This window comes from Maylandia zebra, linkage group LG8 (assembly GCF_041146795.1).
Source record: "Maylandia zebra isolate NMK-2024a linkage group LG8, Mzebra_GT3a, whole genome shotgun sequence".
In the NCBI taxonomy this organism is placed as follows: Eukaryota; Metazoa; Chordata; class Actinopteri; order Cichliformes; family Cichlidae; genus Maylandia; species Maylandia zebra.
Genome location: NC_135174.1, coordinates 29,455,612 through 29,471,026, shown reverse-complemented (window position 1 = coordinate 29,471,026; position 15,415 = coordinate 29,455,612). Strand labels below are relative to the sequence as shown.

The 15,415-nt window shown below is 45.1% G+C and overlaps 1 protein-coding gene across 5 annotated transcripts in view; it reads right to left on the bottom strand.

Annotated features, from left to right (window-relative positions):
• LOC101469427 (glutamate receptor ionotropic, delta-1) overlaps positions 1-15,415 on the bottom strand; it is a 594,275-nt gene that overhangs the window by 43,537 nt on the left and 535,323 nt on the right. For all 5 annotated transcript variants that reach the window (XM_076887763.1, XM_076887764.1, XM_076887765.1 and 2 more), the window contains one exon: positions 203-304. In XM_076887763.1, the coding sequence (XP_076743878.1) occupies positions 203-304 (102 nt within the window). The remainder of the gene's footprint in view (positions 1-202; positions 305-15,415) is intronic.

The window sequence follows — 15,415 nt, the reverse complement described above, 5'->3', positions numbered from 1 at the left end:
CCCGATTACTCTGCTGTCACCGGGACCCTTAAACCTGCTTCTTTCTAATGATCACAAAGGACCACCCCTCTGCTTACAATAAGAAGACTATGAGGAAATGAAAAGTCTTGACCTTTGACCTCGTGTTTTCTGGTCAGCTTGTGCTCTCCTTTCTTACAGGAAGATGGATCGACTGATTGTGTCCACGATAGCGTCCACTTACCAGCAACGTGACCACTTTGACCGTGACTCCCTGCATGCCGTTCTCTATCCGGCTCTCCTTCAGGCTGCCGTTCAGGCCGTGAACCGAGTCCCACGTGGCGAGCTGCGGGGCAACAGGAGACAGACTGTAAACAAACAATGTACAGTGGAGACATCAGCCGCAGCACACTGAGATGCGATCGGTTCGTGTGTCCGCGTGCGAGCAGCCCTCCCGGGGAACAAAGCGCGGTGGAATCATGCTGCCCAGCTCACAGGCTGCAATTTTACCATTTACTCCTCGGCCTCATCAGGTTTCAGAGCGCGCCGCTGCGAATCAGACGGAGACAATGAGGCCAAAAAATGTATTAAATGAATCAAAATAAGAGCCTGCCAGAAAACCACTCCGGTGTGGCTTCATTGTGCACATTTCCAGCCACACACAAAACCAACCTGACCTAATTAAGTCCACAGCCCTCCTAAAAACCTCCCGCCAGCTCCAGCAGCGCTCTCAGAGGCCCAAACAGCCTCTCAGAGAGCATCACGAGTTCATCGAGCACACTCACACATCACGGCTCACTTAAATGAAGTCCTCTTACAGATTCTCCCCTTTGAAGCTTAACAATGAAAATGAAGTGCGTTAATACGAGCATCCCATAATAGCTTCAATGTAATTCTCTATGCCTGCATAAAGTAATCTAATTACAGCAACCCCTTCTTTTGAGTAAATTTAAAAAATATAAAAACGGACAGATTCACTGACGGGTCACAAACAGGCGACAAAGTCAGAATTCAGATTTTATTATTTCATGATTTCATGAAAAATCAGCCGATAAAGACACTCCTCACTCACAGGTGCAAACTCACCTGTCCATGCAGGAAGCAGCTGAACACAACTCAGAGCCACAGCAGAGAGAGGTTCACATTATTGATTACTGAGTACAGTCTGAGGAGGCGGCTCCATCCTTTTAAAAACTTAAAAACCAAGCAGGTCAGACAGTTACTGATCTTTCTTTTGGTCAAATCAAAATAAATACATGAATTCATTAATAAGACAAGAGTCTATGTTGTATTTTATTGGCATAGTTACCAATCAGTTAGTCAGTGAGAGACGAGCCGGGCACAAAGTATTCATATCTGTACAAATACTGCACTTCCTTACTTATCCAACACAAGTTTGAAATGAAGTCTTTCATAAGAGCTTCAGATTAAGCTCAGCAAAGTCGTACTGAAACATCTGACAGATTTTCGAGCGCCGTGCACATAAAATCGTTTCGAGGTCAGTAAACACAACCAGAGTTCATACATAAGGCACACGGGATTATAAGGGGCTCTGTCGACTTTCAGAAAAATCAAAGGATTGATTTTAAGTGCGCCGTATTTTCCAAACAACACGGTAATAACGACGGCCCGCTAGCATGCGCTACCAAAAATAGTGCTTTGTTGTGTATCTGACGGACGAAAGCTGAACCAGTTCCACACCACTGAAGCTGCAGCATGTTTACAAACCAGTTCTGGTTCATCTGTTTCACTCAACGATCCACTTTCACTCTTCTCATTCTCCGTCGCCGCCATGTGCGTATGAAAACAAAGGCACTGCGCATGCGCGTTTTACCCATATTCTATCGCCATATTTCATTTTCTTATCTTTGCCCAACATTACACCGGTATTACTGTGAACGGTATGATATGGCCCAGCCCTAGTCTCTAGAGTTTAACCTTAAAAATCTGAGTTTTCCTTCCATGTTGAATCTGATTGTCTGACACAAACATCTCTGTGAAGGACTCGCTCTGACTTGTGGGGACAGATTTTCAGAGCAGACCGAGGATCGATAACCTCCCTCAGTCAGAGCAGGCGGCGTTTTTCACTTTGATTTTTAGCTCTTTGCTTAAAATAAATGTTTGCCATTAGAGCCCCCCCCCCGTCCATTTAGCTCTCTGCGTTCGTCCGTGCCTTTTTCAGTTGTTTCAGTCACCATGGAAACACACAAACAGACAAAAGCAGCCTTGTGTTGTCCTTCCTGTGCAGGGAGGCGGTGTGTGAGTTTCTGTTTGTTATTGAAGACACACACACACAGATTTATCGATCAGGTGGGATGGTGGAGGCTGAAGGTTTGATTCTCTTCCACTTCAGTTTGCACACGCTGAGCAGTTTTGCTTCTTGTGAAGGAAACAGAGCTTCACTGCAGCTCCGTGATGAGTGCACGCTCATTGTGTTGCACAATTACACAAATCAGTTCACGAGCAGCTTCATGCAGGATCATAATAAATGGGGAAAGAAATCTATGGAAGGAAAAAACAGGTCAGTGCTTAGAAGCCGGAGCGATGAGCCGTGCAGTGTCTAATGTTAGACGGTGGTTAACGTTAGCATGCTCGCTAACCTCTGACAGGACGTTTTAATTAGCGTTGTTGAGCTAAACACGCGGCGCGGTTTGTCATGCGTGGAGCTGTAAACATCCAGCCGGGGTCGCACGGTGACACGCTGCCAACACGACACGAGCGCCTGCAACCAACCGCTTTGCTAATGATGGTGCTGCAGTCACATGTAACGAGCAGCTGAAAGCTGCACGGCTGCTGCATCGTCTTTGGAAAGCAGGAAAAATATCATTAAAAATCAGATATGTAGGTGCTGTTCTCATCCTCTGTATTCAGCATTCACTTTGGACACAGTTTGTTAAAGCATTACTGAAAGACAGCAATGAGACAAAGTCAGTCTGCTATCAGTCTGCAACCGAATGAGTCAACCTGGCAGGCATCTGTCTGGAATACAGGTATCACATCCAGCATCCAGCCAGGACCTCACAGATCTGAACCAGAAGTTCAAAAATCTGCAAATAGTGACGTAAAAGCTGCAGGACAGCAGTTTAACTCAGAATACAGCCAGCTGAGCCCTCCACTGCAAAGAGACGTGATCCATATGTAAACTGACCGGGATTTTATGCTACGTCTTAACCGCAAACCTTTTTCCAAACCCAGCGACGTGACCTGCGGCGTAGCTTTGCTCACACTTACAGAAACGTAACGGCACGTCAGGTCAATGCGGCCCAAGACTGTTGTGATTGGTCTGTTTGGTACTTAGTGTAAGTAACACAACTTACACTGACACAGGTTACATGGTGGGCTGTACAAAGAGTCACCGAAGTCTAAATCAGGCCCGACTGACTGCAACACGCTGGCGATCAGTCTGACTGCCTGACCCTGATGGTTGGAGACAGGTCGCCTCTTACCAGGTGACCAGAACATAAAATAGTCATCGCTGACTTCCTGTTGCAAGTGTTTGCATTCATTCTGACCAAAACACTGACTTCTTAGATGTTGTGTTAGTTACAGCCATGCCGAACTTTCTGCTTTAATCCTGTCTCGCAGTGCTCTCCTTGTTTGGCTCCAGCCTCGAGTGGACATTAGTGGAACTGCAGTTCTGGTTGCTTCTCAGGCCTTGGAAAAATCCAGCTTTTGATGGTTGGATTTAGCTTTGCACACCAAAAACTGATAAGTGGTACCAGGCGTCAGACACAGCTGGTGTTTATAGTTTAAACAGAGAAATAGGACAGACATGAGGAAGGAGTCTGTCAAGTCTAATAATCTGTGTCACACAACATCACGTTAGTCTCAAAGGGCTTCACAGCCTGTACGATGCCCACTCCGTGCTCACGCCCTGCAAACAAACACGGCGTCTACACGAGTTCAGGATGAGACGAACAGAATGAGCGAGGCGGCGAGCGAGGCGAGGCTGATGGGGAAGCGGAGAGAACGAGGCTAAATGGAGATGAGAGGAAGGAGGCGGAGAAGGAAGGAAGGAGGGAGCACTTGTTTAATAATCATGGAGCTATTCTAAGCAGCGCTGTCCTTTAGATGATCTCAGACCCTCGTTTTTCTTTATGTGTGTGACACAGTGGGGTGGTCTTCATTAACTCGCAGACACACAGAAATAATCTCCACAGTTTGAAGCACCAGCTCCGCTTCAAGTCTTTTCTTATTTGAACTGTTGGACCATCGCAGCGGGCGCTGAAATCGACCAGAAGAGAAGAAGAAGAATATGACCCCCCCCCTCCCAGCAGCGATGAAGTGCTTTTTGTTCCCTCTGGGTCGTCAGTGACAGTAAGACACAGCAGAGCCGGTGGGACGTCTGCTGCCTGCAGGCCAGAATGGGACATCGCCGTCCCTGTCGCATTATTAAGTGTGTTTGCAGCACAAACTCGTGAACAGATTCGGCGGCTGTGGTTGAAATAAGTCCACGATTCACGTTTGGTGCTTCCTTTAATGTCCTACAAATGCAATACTTCAGGCTTTGCAGGCTCTTAGATGGCATTAAATGTTAATGCTACAATGGAAAGTGTGATTTTCTTTTAAAGGCGGTGTCGTGTAGCCTGCACGCATTTTACAATCCTTCATTTAACTTTCCCGCTTCGCTTGAGTAAACACATAGCCAACACACAATTATATTTAATGCCTCGCAAATCAAAACTGATATGAAGACATGCACCAGAAGTTTAAAGAAAAAGCAGAGTGAGGATGATTTCCCCTGGAAGCTAAACACGCACAGCTGTGCTCTCTGCTGGGATTTGGGTTTGGAGAAAGTGCATCACGTGCTGTAAATCAGAGGGAAGTCGGGTGTGAAAGGGAAGACATGACTGGATAGAAGAGAAGGCGCTACGGCAACAGTAAGAGCGCGTGATGCCACATCATCAAGGGAGGAGTGGCATGCTGGGAAAACTGAAGGGTCTTGAGATGGCAGATGGCTTTATGAGCTGCTGTGTCTCTCAACAGGCCAGCTAACTGAGCCAAAGGAAGCTAACAACACGGGAAGAAACAAATATTAGTTACATAGTTACAAAAGCTAGTTTCAAACTTTCAGACAGGAGCGCGACGTCTTTGTGAGGATTTAACGCAGCACTGATGTGGGAGAGCAGGCACAGCAACACAGCCCAAGCATCTCATTACAGCCCAGCTGTAGTTCGGCTCGCTCCCCGGCAGCACTGGTCTCTGTAAACGGGGCACTGCAGCACACCGTTGTTCAGGACTGACACAAAGCTGCTGCTAAATGCTAATGTGATAGATGACCTGCAGGACGGAGAACAAGCCTGAGCCACACAGCCCGAAGGAGAAGGAGCCTACTTTTTGTTCTGAGCTCGAGATCTCTGTTAACTGCTGCTGGAAGATCAAAAGAGACAAAACACTTTATGCTAATCAGTGCTGTGAAGGAGCTATGTTTGAGTAAGAGGCAACAGTGACGGAAACCAAGCATGAACGACAGCAGCTGTAACAGTGACACAGTCCTGGCTGAAGGGGGGTTGCCAAGTGGTTTGCAGAGGCTGCAGTAACTGTATGGATGCCTAAACAGCTCAAATTGCTTAAGTTGCATGAGCTATACTTAAGGTTTTTCAAAAGGCTACGTAGAAGGCTAATCAGTGAGTCATCAGTCAGCTGGCACCCAGGTCAGCTGACCTGCTGGGGTTACTGGCTGAGGACGACTTTACGTCCCAGCAGAACAAATGCTGAAAAATGTTTCTTTTATCTGCTTTTAATTATCGATAGAAAAGAAAATGGTCTTTTTTCTGGCTATCAACACTTTTTACTGCACTTGAACAAAACTAAACTTTGAAGAAATAACGAAGGCAGTTTGTTCTGCACCAAAGAGGCCCAGCTGCACATCACCGTGAACACACCACCTATAATTCCTGACAATTATTAGATTATTAATAGCAGAAATAGATTTTCCAAAATGCCAGACAGTCCCAGGCGAACGGCCTGTCTTTCTAACTGCAGCTCGTTCTGCTGACTTACGGCAGCCACGTTGCTCTGCGCTGTGAGGGGAGCCGGTAATGAGAGCACGAGGACACAACAAAAATATGAGGCGTGCTCCGAGAACGTGTCGAGGGACGGTTGGTGTTTCAGAACAGCTTCAGCTCAGAGCACAACCATATCTGACGCTTCTTTTATTCAATTAATTCATATTTATGTCCCCTGGATTTCTTGAAAACAAACTGATGATTCAAACTAATACCCACAAACCTAGCTGCACTGTGTGCAGAGTACAGGGATTATATACTGTAAGGATGGACTCAAGCATTAATAACGGACCTGATGTTATTTATCTTTCTGCAATGACAATAAAACAAACGAGTTGGTAAAGGTTACATTAAATGTCGAGACACACAAATAGAGCAATGCTGCCGAGCATAAACCTTTTCAGGTGTTAAACTCACAGCATAGCTCACACTTTGTGTGCTTTTCTACCATTTGTACATCTGCTAACACTTGGCTAAAGACACATCATCCCTCCATATATCTGACGAACACCAACAATCTCAGTCTAAAAGGCCAAACCTCGGCTTTTCAGGAAGGTGGCGCCACCCACTGGTTTGTGACATCCAGGCCTCAAAGTGTAACAACGTTACGGTTTTACGAGCCAAAGAATTAGGCTAATCAGCTGATGCCAAATGGTTCAAGCGTTCTGTGGAAACGTACCCAAGCACACCCCAACCCGGTGACGTACATTTCATCATGGATGTGATGGTAAATGGACTGATTCTTATACAGTGCTTTTCTACTCTCACGGAGTACTCAAAGCTCTATACAACATGCCTCATTCACCCAATTCTCACAAGCACTTTATCTACACTTAGTGCTTTCTAACGACATTCATACACATTCACACTCCGATGGATGCATCGGAGAGCAAGTTGGGGTTAGTATCTTGCCCAAGGATACTTGACATGCAGACTGGAGGAGCCAGGGATCGAACCACCGACCTTCCGATCAGTAGGTGACCTCCTGAGCTACAGCCACCCATGATGCACGTGCCCCGGTGGCCACAGCAGAGTATAAGCTCGGCTTTAGATGCGAAGCTACACCCATGAATCAAATAAACGGAGAATTTCACTGAGCAAAACTGGAGGTCAGACTTCCTAGACGGTCCTTTCGCACCATTAAGCGCACAGCAGATGTATTAGCAAATTTCCCACGTGTGGGACTAATAAAGGTTATCTTATCTTATTTGTCCAATAATTGCATTAAAACTGCTGTAAAAAGCTCCGGCAGCACCAAAGAGGTCTTTTAAGGTTCATCCACTCACTGTTTTGCCCACATACAGAGTAAAAAAGAGGGACTTTCATTAAAACTGCTTGATTCTGACCGAGCATGAAGTGATGAACCGGCTGCTTTTCATTCAGCTGCAGTGTCTGCAGCCTTTCATGCGTCCTGCCATGAAATCATTAGGTTGTGAAACTCGACCTTCATCTAATTCTTCAAAACTCTGAATGTGAACATGTTTCCAAAGGAAACTTCATTACTTGAATTCATTCTTCTTTTCTTTATATCAGCGTAGTGAACCGACCTCAGCAGTAATTCGGTGATTACATAATGAATGTATGAATCTTCACCAGGTGCAGCTTTACCACATATTATTTTATTTCCACCTACTCTCCTTTAAATAACGATAAATGTGAGCAATGGGGATCTTTGGGAGGTGAAGCTGGGTCTCGGATGGATAATGGACATCTGGGGAAATTAGAGGCCAGGTCAACATTTTCTCTGTCGTGGTGCGACTTGAGCCATCCCTAAGCAGTTTCTCTGCATCGTCCAGGGGGTTTCACCACCACGAGGAGGCATACTCTCGGTCTTCAATCATGTTTACCCCGGCGTCCAAGTAACGTGCACATGGAGACGAGGCCACAAGCTGCACACTGCCACTGATGGGCCGAACGCTAAATAATGAGAAGAAGGCTCCTGAAAGCTGCGTCGTTGTTCTGCAGTGGTTGGATTCTGCTGGCGAGCCAGTGTTTGGACTCGACTCGGTGACTTTTCAGTCTCTAGCGAGGAGGTTTCAATTTAAAACAGACTATCTGATGAAGTGAGGCTTAAATCAAATCCCTGTCAATTCAGGAATCCTCAGAAACGCTCCACACAGTGTTCACTTCACATCCGCCTTCTGTCTTAACGTCGTGCTCTCCTCCCCGTGGAGGTCAACGTGGCGGATAAATCTCTCCCTCACTCGCAGCGCCGGCGCTCATGCATTATTCCCGTCCTCTCGGCTTCTTTCCTTTTCCTCAAATGTCAGGCCTCTCCCCCTCCTGTCATCTGAAAGGCTGCACTGGCTGTATTTCTGTAGCTCACTCCCCCGTGGACAGCGGAGTGAAATGCCAGCGTTTGCTACCATTTCTCACCCCCCACCCCCTCTTTTTTTTTACTTCCACACCTTCACCTCCTCCACATCCCTTTTCTGATTAAAGATTTAAATGGACTTTTATAGGGTGAGATTTACAGCACTGGGCCCATCTTCCCTCGGCTGTCACTGCAGTTATACATGTCCCAGAGATCCCCCGTCAGTCACGCCGTGTGGGCGGCTACTGTAACGTCTTCTTATTTCTGTAATTAAGTGTGGGCTCCTTGTTTGTTTATCTGCAGTAAATCATCTTTCTCGGTCGACCCAGCGGCACTTTGCCGAGCACGTACGGCCAGGATAATCAAAGGAGCCCCGCCTCTTCATTTAAGCCCATTAAGAACCGAGCGAGCTCTCTGATATCCAGAAAAGTGTCTGCGGTCATGTTTGCTACGGTTACACGCACCACAGAAAAGCTTATCGGCTGGACTCTTTGTGCCCGGAACTTTCTGCAAACATGGACAAAGATGAAGCGATCTCCAGCTGTGCTGTGTTCACTGTCTGTGCATGTGTTTGTCATCATCAGTGTTGGTCAAGTTACTTGAAAAAAGTAATCAGTAACTAATTACAGATTAGCTCCCCCAAAAAGTAATCCCGTTACTTTACTGATTACTTATTTTCAAAAGTAATTAATTACTTAGTTACTTTTTAAAAACACGACTTACAACCTGAATAGGTGATAAAGTGATAGATCTTTCAGCCCAATTCTACTTTTTCTGCATAATCCATCATACAAAATGTAATCAAATGGAAAAGTCTCTTTTTAAAACTTGTTTTATTAGTTTTAATCTTTTAACTTTATGCATCAAGCAAAAATTAATTATCTGCAACATTCTCTGACTGGAAGAAATTAGTTTAACATTTAAACCTATTTTCTGCACATTCCAGCTCATAAAATAAAATATTTTTTGTGTTTACACTCAGTCTTTCAAATAGATGCAAGTAAAACACAGCAGAAAATAAATAAAGTCAAAGACTCAGCGGTCCTGTTGCTCTATTTTCACCTGTAAAGCAGGAGTGGGGCAGGCGGAGGGTTACCCTGGTGCAGGTGTGCCGCGGTCAGTGGAAGAATCCGTGAGTTTCTCTGTGAGTTTCCCATCACGTCGTAGCTACTCGGTGCTTGTTGGAAGTTTAGGGGTTTTTTCACTGTAAAAAGAAGTTTTCTTCCCACGCACAGCGGACACTAATGTTTTTGTCACTTTTTATGGAATCAAACTCAAAGTAAGGTCAGTACTTCCACGCTTTAAACGCTGCACGCTCATACTCTCTCTGCACTCGATATGTGATCCATTGTTGATCTGCACACAGCTGTTGTCACTAACGTCGCACTCGCTTACGTCACTGTCGTGAGACATTCTCGCAAAAAATCACGGTTTTAGTAACGCAGTAATGCAGCGTTCCTACGGGAAAGTAACGGTAATCTAATTACAGTTTTTGCAATAGTAATCCCTTACTTTACTCGTTACTTGAAAAAAGTAATCGGTTTACAGTAACGCGCCATCTCTGGTCATCATGGTAAAAGTTAGGCACGTGTTGATCCTGTCGGTCTGACACTGACTAAAAACGTGTCCTGTTTCATATAATTTTATGTGGAGCTCATTGCACCACTTTAACACCACCACGCTGGTTTTAGGCTCGAGGCAGTGACGCACTGTCACTGAACTCAAATTATCATCAATAAACTTCACTCTGAAAGTGAAGCACTTCAACACAAAGCACGTATGATGTTCCACTAATGGGAGACAGTGTGCAGTAATACCCACACAGCGCGCACACGTGAAGTGCGAAGGCAAAAGCTGGATGAGGAGATTTTGCTGAAGTAAACAGATTTTGTCCAAGGACAGACAAACACAGTAATGTCAGGTCCACACACACACACACACACACACACACACACACACACACACACACACACACACACACACACACACACACACACTCACACACACACACAGACACACACACACACACACACACACACGCTGAGCAGGATTTCTACTCCACACTCTTCTCAGGAGACTCTCTGATGCATTTTACTGTTATGAAACCGCTTTGATTTTTCTAATCTACACAAAGTTACGCTCTCCGGGGCCTTTTCAAAGGAAACAGTGATACGAATGGTAATTAGTGCACACGTGTGTGTATTTGCCAGCTTTTGATTTCTACCTTTTTTGTTCATCTAAAGGACGGTTGGTGGGTGGCGGATAATTAGCGCTGCTGCAGGGACTCCGCAGAGCCGCGCTTCATATTCAACCTTCACTGGATTACGAACATTCGGAAAATCCTGTTTTCTGCCGTGTGAAGTCGTCTTAGCTGACACTGATGGCTTCACCACAGAATACGTTACGTAGCTGATTTAAATAAATAATGGAGGCCGTCAGAGAAAGAGCTGAAGGTCCCACCGTGACCTCTGGTCCAAAGCGAGAAGTCTCAACCGCTCAACAACTGCTAACGTCAAACTTTCCCCAATTTAACATTTTTGCTGAACTTTTCGTCCATTTTTTCCTAATGTTTCTGATCGAGTTCACCAAATGAAGCCAGACATGCAAAATAATAACAGCACGAGCAGTTTTTATTCTCAGGGCATCAAACATGAGTTTCATAAATGCTCAGTGTGTCCTTTAGCAATGGCGCCATAACACACCAGATTTATAACACTGAGATGACTCAGTATTGTCATAACACTTCCAAACTGTCACATATGGATGCTCGGATCTCTTGGTGTCACATTTAAATGCAAATGGATTTCCAAATGTTACTGTTGCAACGGAGCATCATGTAACCCAAACCTTTCCAAAAATCCAGCCGAGCAGTTTTTACAGCCAGCGAGAGTAAAGAGGGGAACGCAACTGATCGCTGATTGGAAAACCAAGTTCCTACATGGGACAGTGATGGGCATGGTGACACTAAGGAGACCGAGCAGGGACGGTAACTGAAGCGACAGAGACGACTGAGGGATTCCACAGATGTGAGTTGTGCCTAAAACCTCCAGACTGGTAGCAGCACCGAGAGTTTTCTCAGCTGAAAGGGGAGTTTAACAGAATCCAACAGAGCGCTTTGGAGACTGGATCGAACACAGGCACCTGAACATTAATTTAACTCAGACCCAGAATCAGGATTCAGGGATGGATGAATGGGGGACGATTTTGAATATGTCAGTCAGGGCTGTGCGATAGGACCAAAATCTCACGTCCCGATATAAGACATCTATCGTCCGATAACGATATAAATCACAAAAATGTAACATTTTCTGTAAATTCTGTGAATCTCGGGCAGCTCGACTTGCATGAAGTGTTTCCAGCTGTGCGTCATGTAGCTGGAGTTTTAACGATGCATGAAACGACACATTTTTAGACATAAGTTGTAACGGCGCCGTTTTCTTTGAGTATTTATCACACGGCGTGCTGCGGGGAAAAGCCTGTTCTAACGTTTGAGTCTAAGCTTTATTTTTTAGCACCTGGTTTTTTGCTTCTCATCCGTAAATAATCTGCATCTTTCACGTGATTCAGTTTATTTTGAAAAGTCTCAACAGGATCTTGAGCTTTATTGTGAAAGGTTTATGTGGAAAATAAACAAGCGGACACGCGATGCTGTCACCGTCGTTGGTGCTAACGACAACCCATAAAAACAGGCGCTTGTGCGTCCGTAGTGTGGTTATATTAAATATAAGAGAAAGAGAACTTTAAGAAATGAATATAGCCACTACAGTGACATCAAAACATGAAAACATATCGCCTTAAACAGTTTATTTTGCGACACCACGAAACAAACGATAGCATAAAATGAAACGACAGACGTTTGTATATCGTCATCCGATATATATCGTTATATCGAACAGCCCTACCGTCAGCGATGCCGGCTTTTGACAGACATGCTGTGCAGCGAGCTAACTTAATCAGCCTGACAGTATTGACTGAGGGGCCATTGAGCAAGAACAGCTCAATGGGAATTATGGCAAGCAGAGAAGGAGCAGCTGGACTTGTCGAACCCAAAGGTGTAAAGGGTAGTCGAGGGCTTAGAGAAGCTCGGAGCCCAATATGGCCGCAGGTGGAGCAGAGGCTTGTTGACAATGAAGTGCAGAGGGTAAATTTGCTGGATACCAACAGAGCACCCTCTGTACTGGATAAGCATCCAGGTCTCGCCTTTGCTCTCGATAAACTGTGCATAAAATGTCAGTAAATGCCAAAGGCAACCTCAAACTCACTGATGGACACATGTCTGCACAGGGATGGATCAGATGATTGGAGAACAACTGCTAGGCTAACGTTGAGATCTTTACATGTACGTCAGTTTAATGTTGGAGAGACTTTGTGCACAGCTAGCTGACCCAAGCGAAGCAGGGATAGTGCAGTGGGGAAGTGGGAGATCTGGATGACAGGGTACACTGTGGTGAGGATGTGGAGGCTGGAGGTCCGGGGAGAACAGCCCCCTGAGTGAGAGTCAGAGATCTGAATCAGGTGCTATTTGTAATCTCGGGGGCTAACGGGGGAGGACGAAGAGAACCTCCGCTGTATGGACCGCTTTACCTTTACTAATACTGGAGTCGGTTCCAGCAGACTTCCTGGTTCTTCCACATCAATCAGCGATGCTCTTTGATGGAGCAGCGAGAGCAGGAATGGAGGCTTGTTGAGAAAGTTTAACTAAGAGTACACAGGACCTCGTTCAGCTAGCATGTTTCACAGGTGAGGAGTCAGATGACTTCCTGATCGTGGCTGGAGAGGACAGCAGCGTCGAGCATGTCGCTAGCAGAATCAGACATGGTTTAAAAGGCGAGGGAAGCACAAAAAATGAGGATATCATTGCCCGAAAGAGTCGGAGAGCCAAAATGGCAGAAGAGCGCTGAGATTAAAGGGATGTAGAACAGAATCTGATTGGCTCATAGAGGCAGGAAGGACAATAACTACACTAAAGCAATGATGTCAGCACTGAGTGTGACTGCGTGAGAAATCAGAAGTCATGTAAAGAATAGAGCACGACCTCAAAAACCATTAAAATCAGGTAATAGCGCTCAGAGCGCACAATCTCACTTTCTTCTTCCTGCCTCTGAAATCGACCCGTGCAGCTTCAGCTGCCCACAAATAGAAGCAATGAGCTCATCCTGTCTTTGTGAGGGTTGGTGGTATCAGGAGACTCTGTGGGAGAGATTCTGTTTTTAAGCTTCGTGCTAAAGATCTGTTGCAAAAGGTGAAAAATAGCACGTAGCTTGAAGATGGCGCTTTGCACAGGTAGAACGCAGATGACTTTAATCGTCTGCAGATACAGAAAAGGAAGATGCATGAAACATTTATCAAAGACAAAATAAGCACAAACACAGTGCAGTGAAATGATGTGCATGTCTTTTACTTCCACCCGCTCTGCAGCTGATGCTGGGCTAACACTGCTAGCTGTTCCACATCGTTGCTGACACTGGTAACAGCACGTTTCTATAAATCATGCGCTGCACTGAGGTCCAGTATCAGATAAAATAAATACAGATTTCTTTGAGCTGCAGATCACACAGCGACACCAGTGGAGTGCAGAATAAAACATATGGAGCTGGAAGAAAGAATAGCTCCTGTTTTACAGAATTACAAGTCTGATCTGACATTTTCTCGCTGCTTTCAGAAGTCTTCAGTACTCTTACCCTTAATCTAATTCATTTAGTCGAATTTTCGGTGCTTTTGTTGCATTTTGCAGGTCATTTCAACCTTTTGCGAACACAAAAATGTCATCGCTTTCAAAATGGACACATTTAGGCAGCTCGTCGGTCTCGGACTGCAGAATTGAAGCCTTTTGATTTCTGCCTGCATTTCTTTATACCGGGTCCCATCTGAAATCCAAACATTACATCTGCTTTTCATCATTCTGTTTCATTACAGCTTTTTCCTTTTCAGCCCTTCCATTATCAGCTCCCCTAATTTGGTGTCTCTCTATGGGATGTCCAAGATCTCGGCGGTCATTCATCACTGCCCACGCCTTTAATAGAAAAGAAAAAACTCCATCTTAGTGGCTTTGAAAAAATAAGAAATAAAAAGGGAGTGAAATATCTATCTTCTCCTATGTATTATTCATAAAAATTAGGAAGCTTCGAGTTTTCAAAGGCACAAATTGTTGTTAACGACTCCAAATTACCTCAGGGATTAGAAATTAGTGCCGTCTGAGGCTCATTTTCGTTCTCCGACATTTCTAATGGATTCATTTCAGAAGGGCCGGTAACAATGTGGTCCCCATTATGGACAAATGGGTGGGTAATTTCTATCCTGCACAAAATAACTGCAAACCTCTTTAGCGTTTCTGTGAGAGAGCAGAGGCAGAGAAGAGCAAACAACAACAAAGACACGACACAGGAAACAGGGAAATGATCAACAAGAATGTATAGATGATTATGAGTCATGCTTGAACACAGCAGCATGTGTGAAAGGACAATGAAACCATATCATGCTGAGGCTGGTGGGCCTGAGTCTGAATCTCGTTTAGAAACAGCTGCTTTATGCTGTTTGAACAATTATAGTAACAAACATGTTTCTGGGTAAACTGTTGATTGAAACAATAATACAAAAAACAGACGAAACCCCCAAAATCACATGACGTCATATCAATAGTCCTATGACCAAGCACTTGGTGATGGTGGCAATGAAAAACCTCCGTCAGAATCAGGCTCAGGGAGGGGCGGGGCCATCTGCCCCGAATGGTTGGGGTGAGAGAAGGAAGACGGGATGAAGACATGCAGTGGGAGAGAGACAGAGGTTCATAATAATAAACCATTGAATCTAGAGAGGTGTATAAACACATAGTGACTAAAGAAGAAACACCCAGTGCATCATGGGAATCCCCGGCAGCCTACGTCTATTGCAGCATAACTAAGGGAGGATTCAGGGTCACCTGGTCCAGCCCTAACTATATGCTTTAGCAAAGAGGAAAGTTTGAAGCCTGATCTTGAAAGTAGAGATAGTGTCTGTCTCCTGAATCCAAGCTGGAAGCTGGTTCCACAGAAGACTAAAGGCCAGGAGAGAAGCCGGTATAGGAGAAATACGCTCTCTGGATGACAGGATATTTCTAATTTTAGAGATGTTGCACAAATGGAAGAAAGCAGTCTTA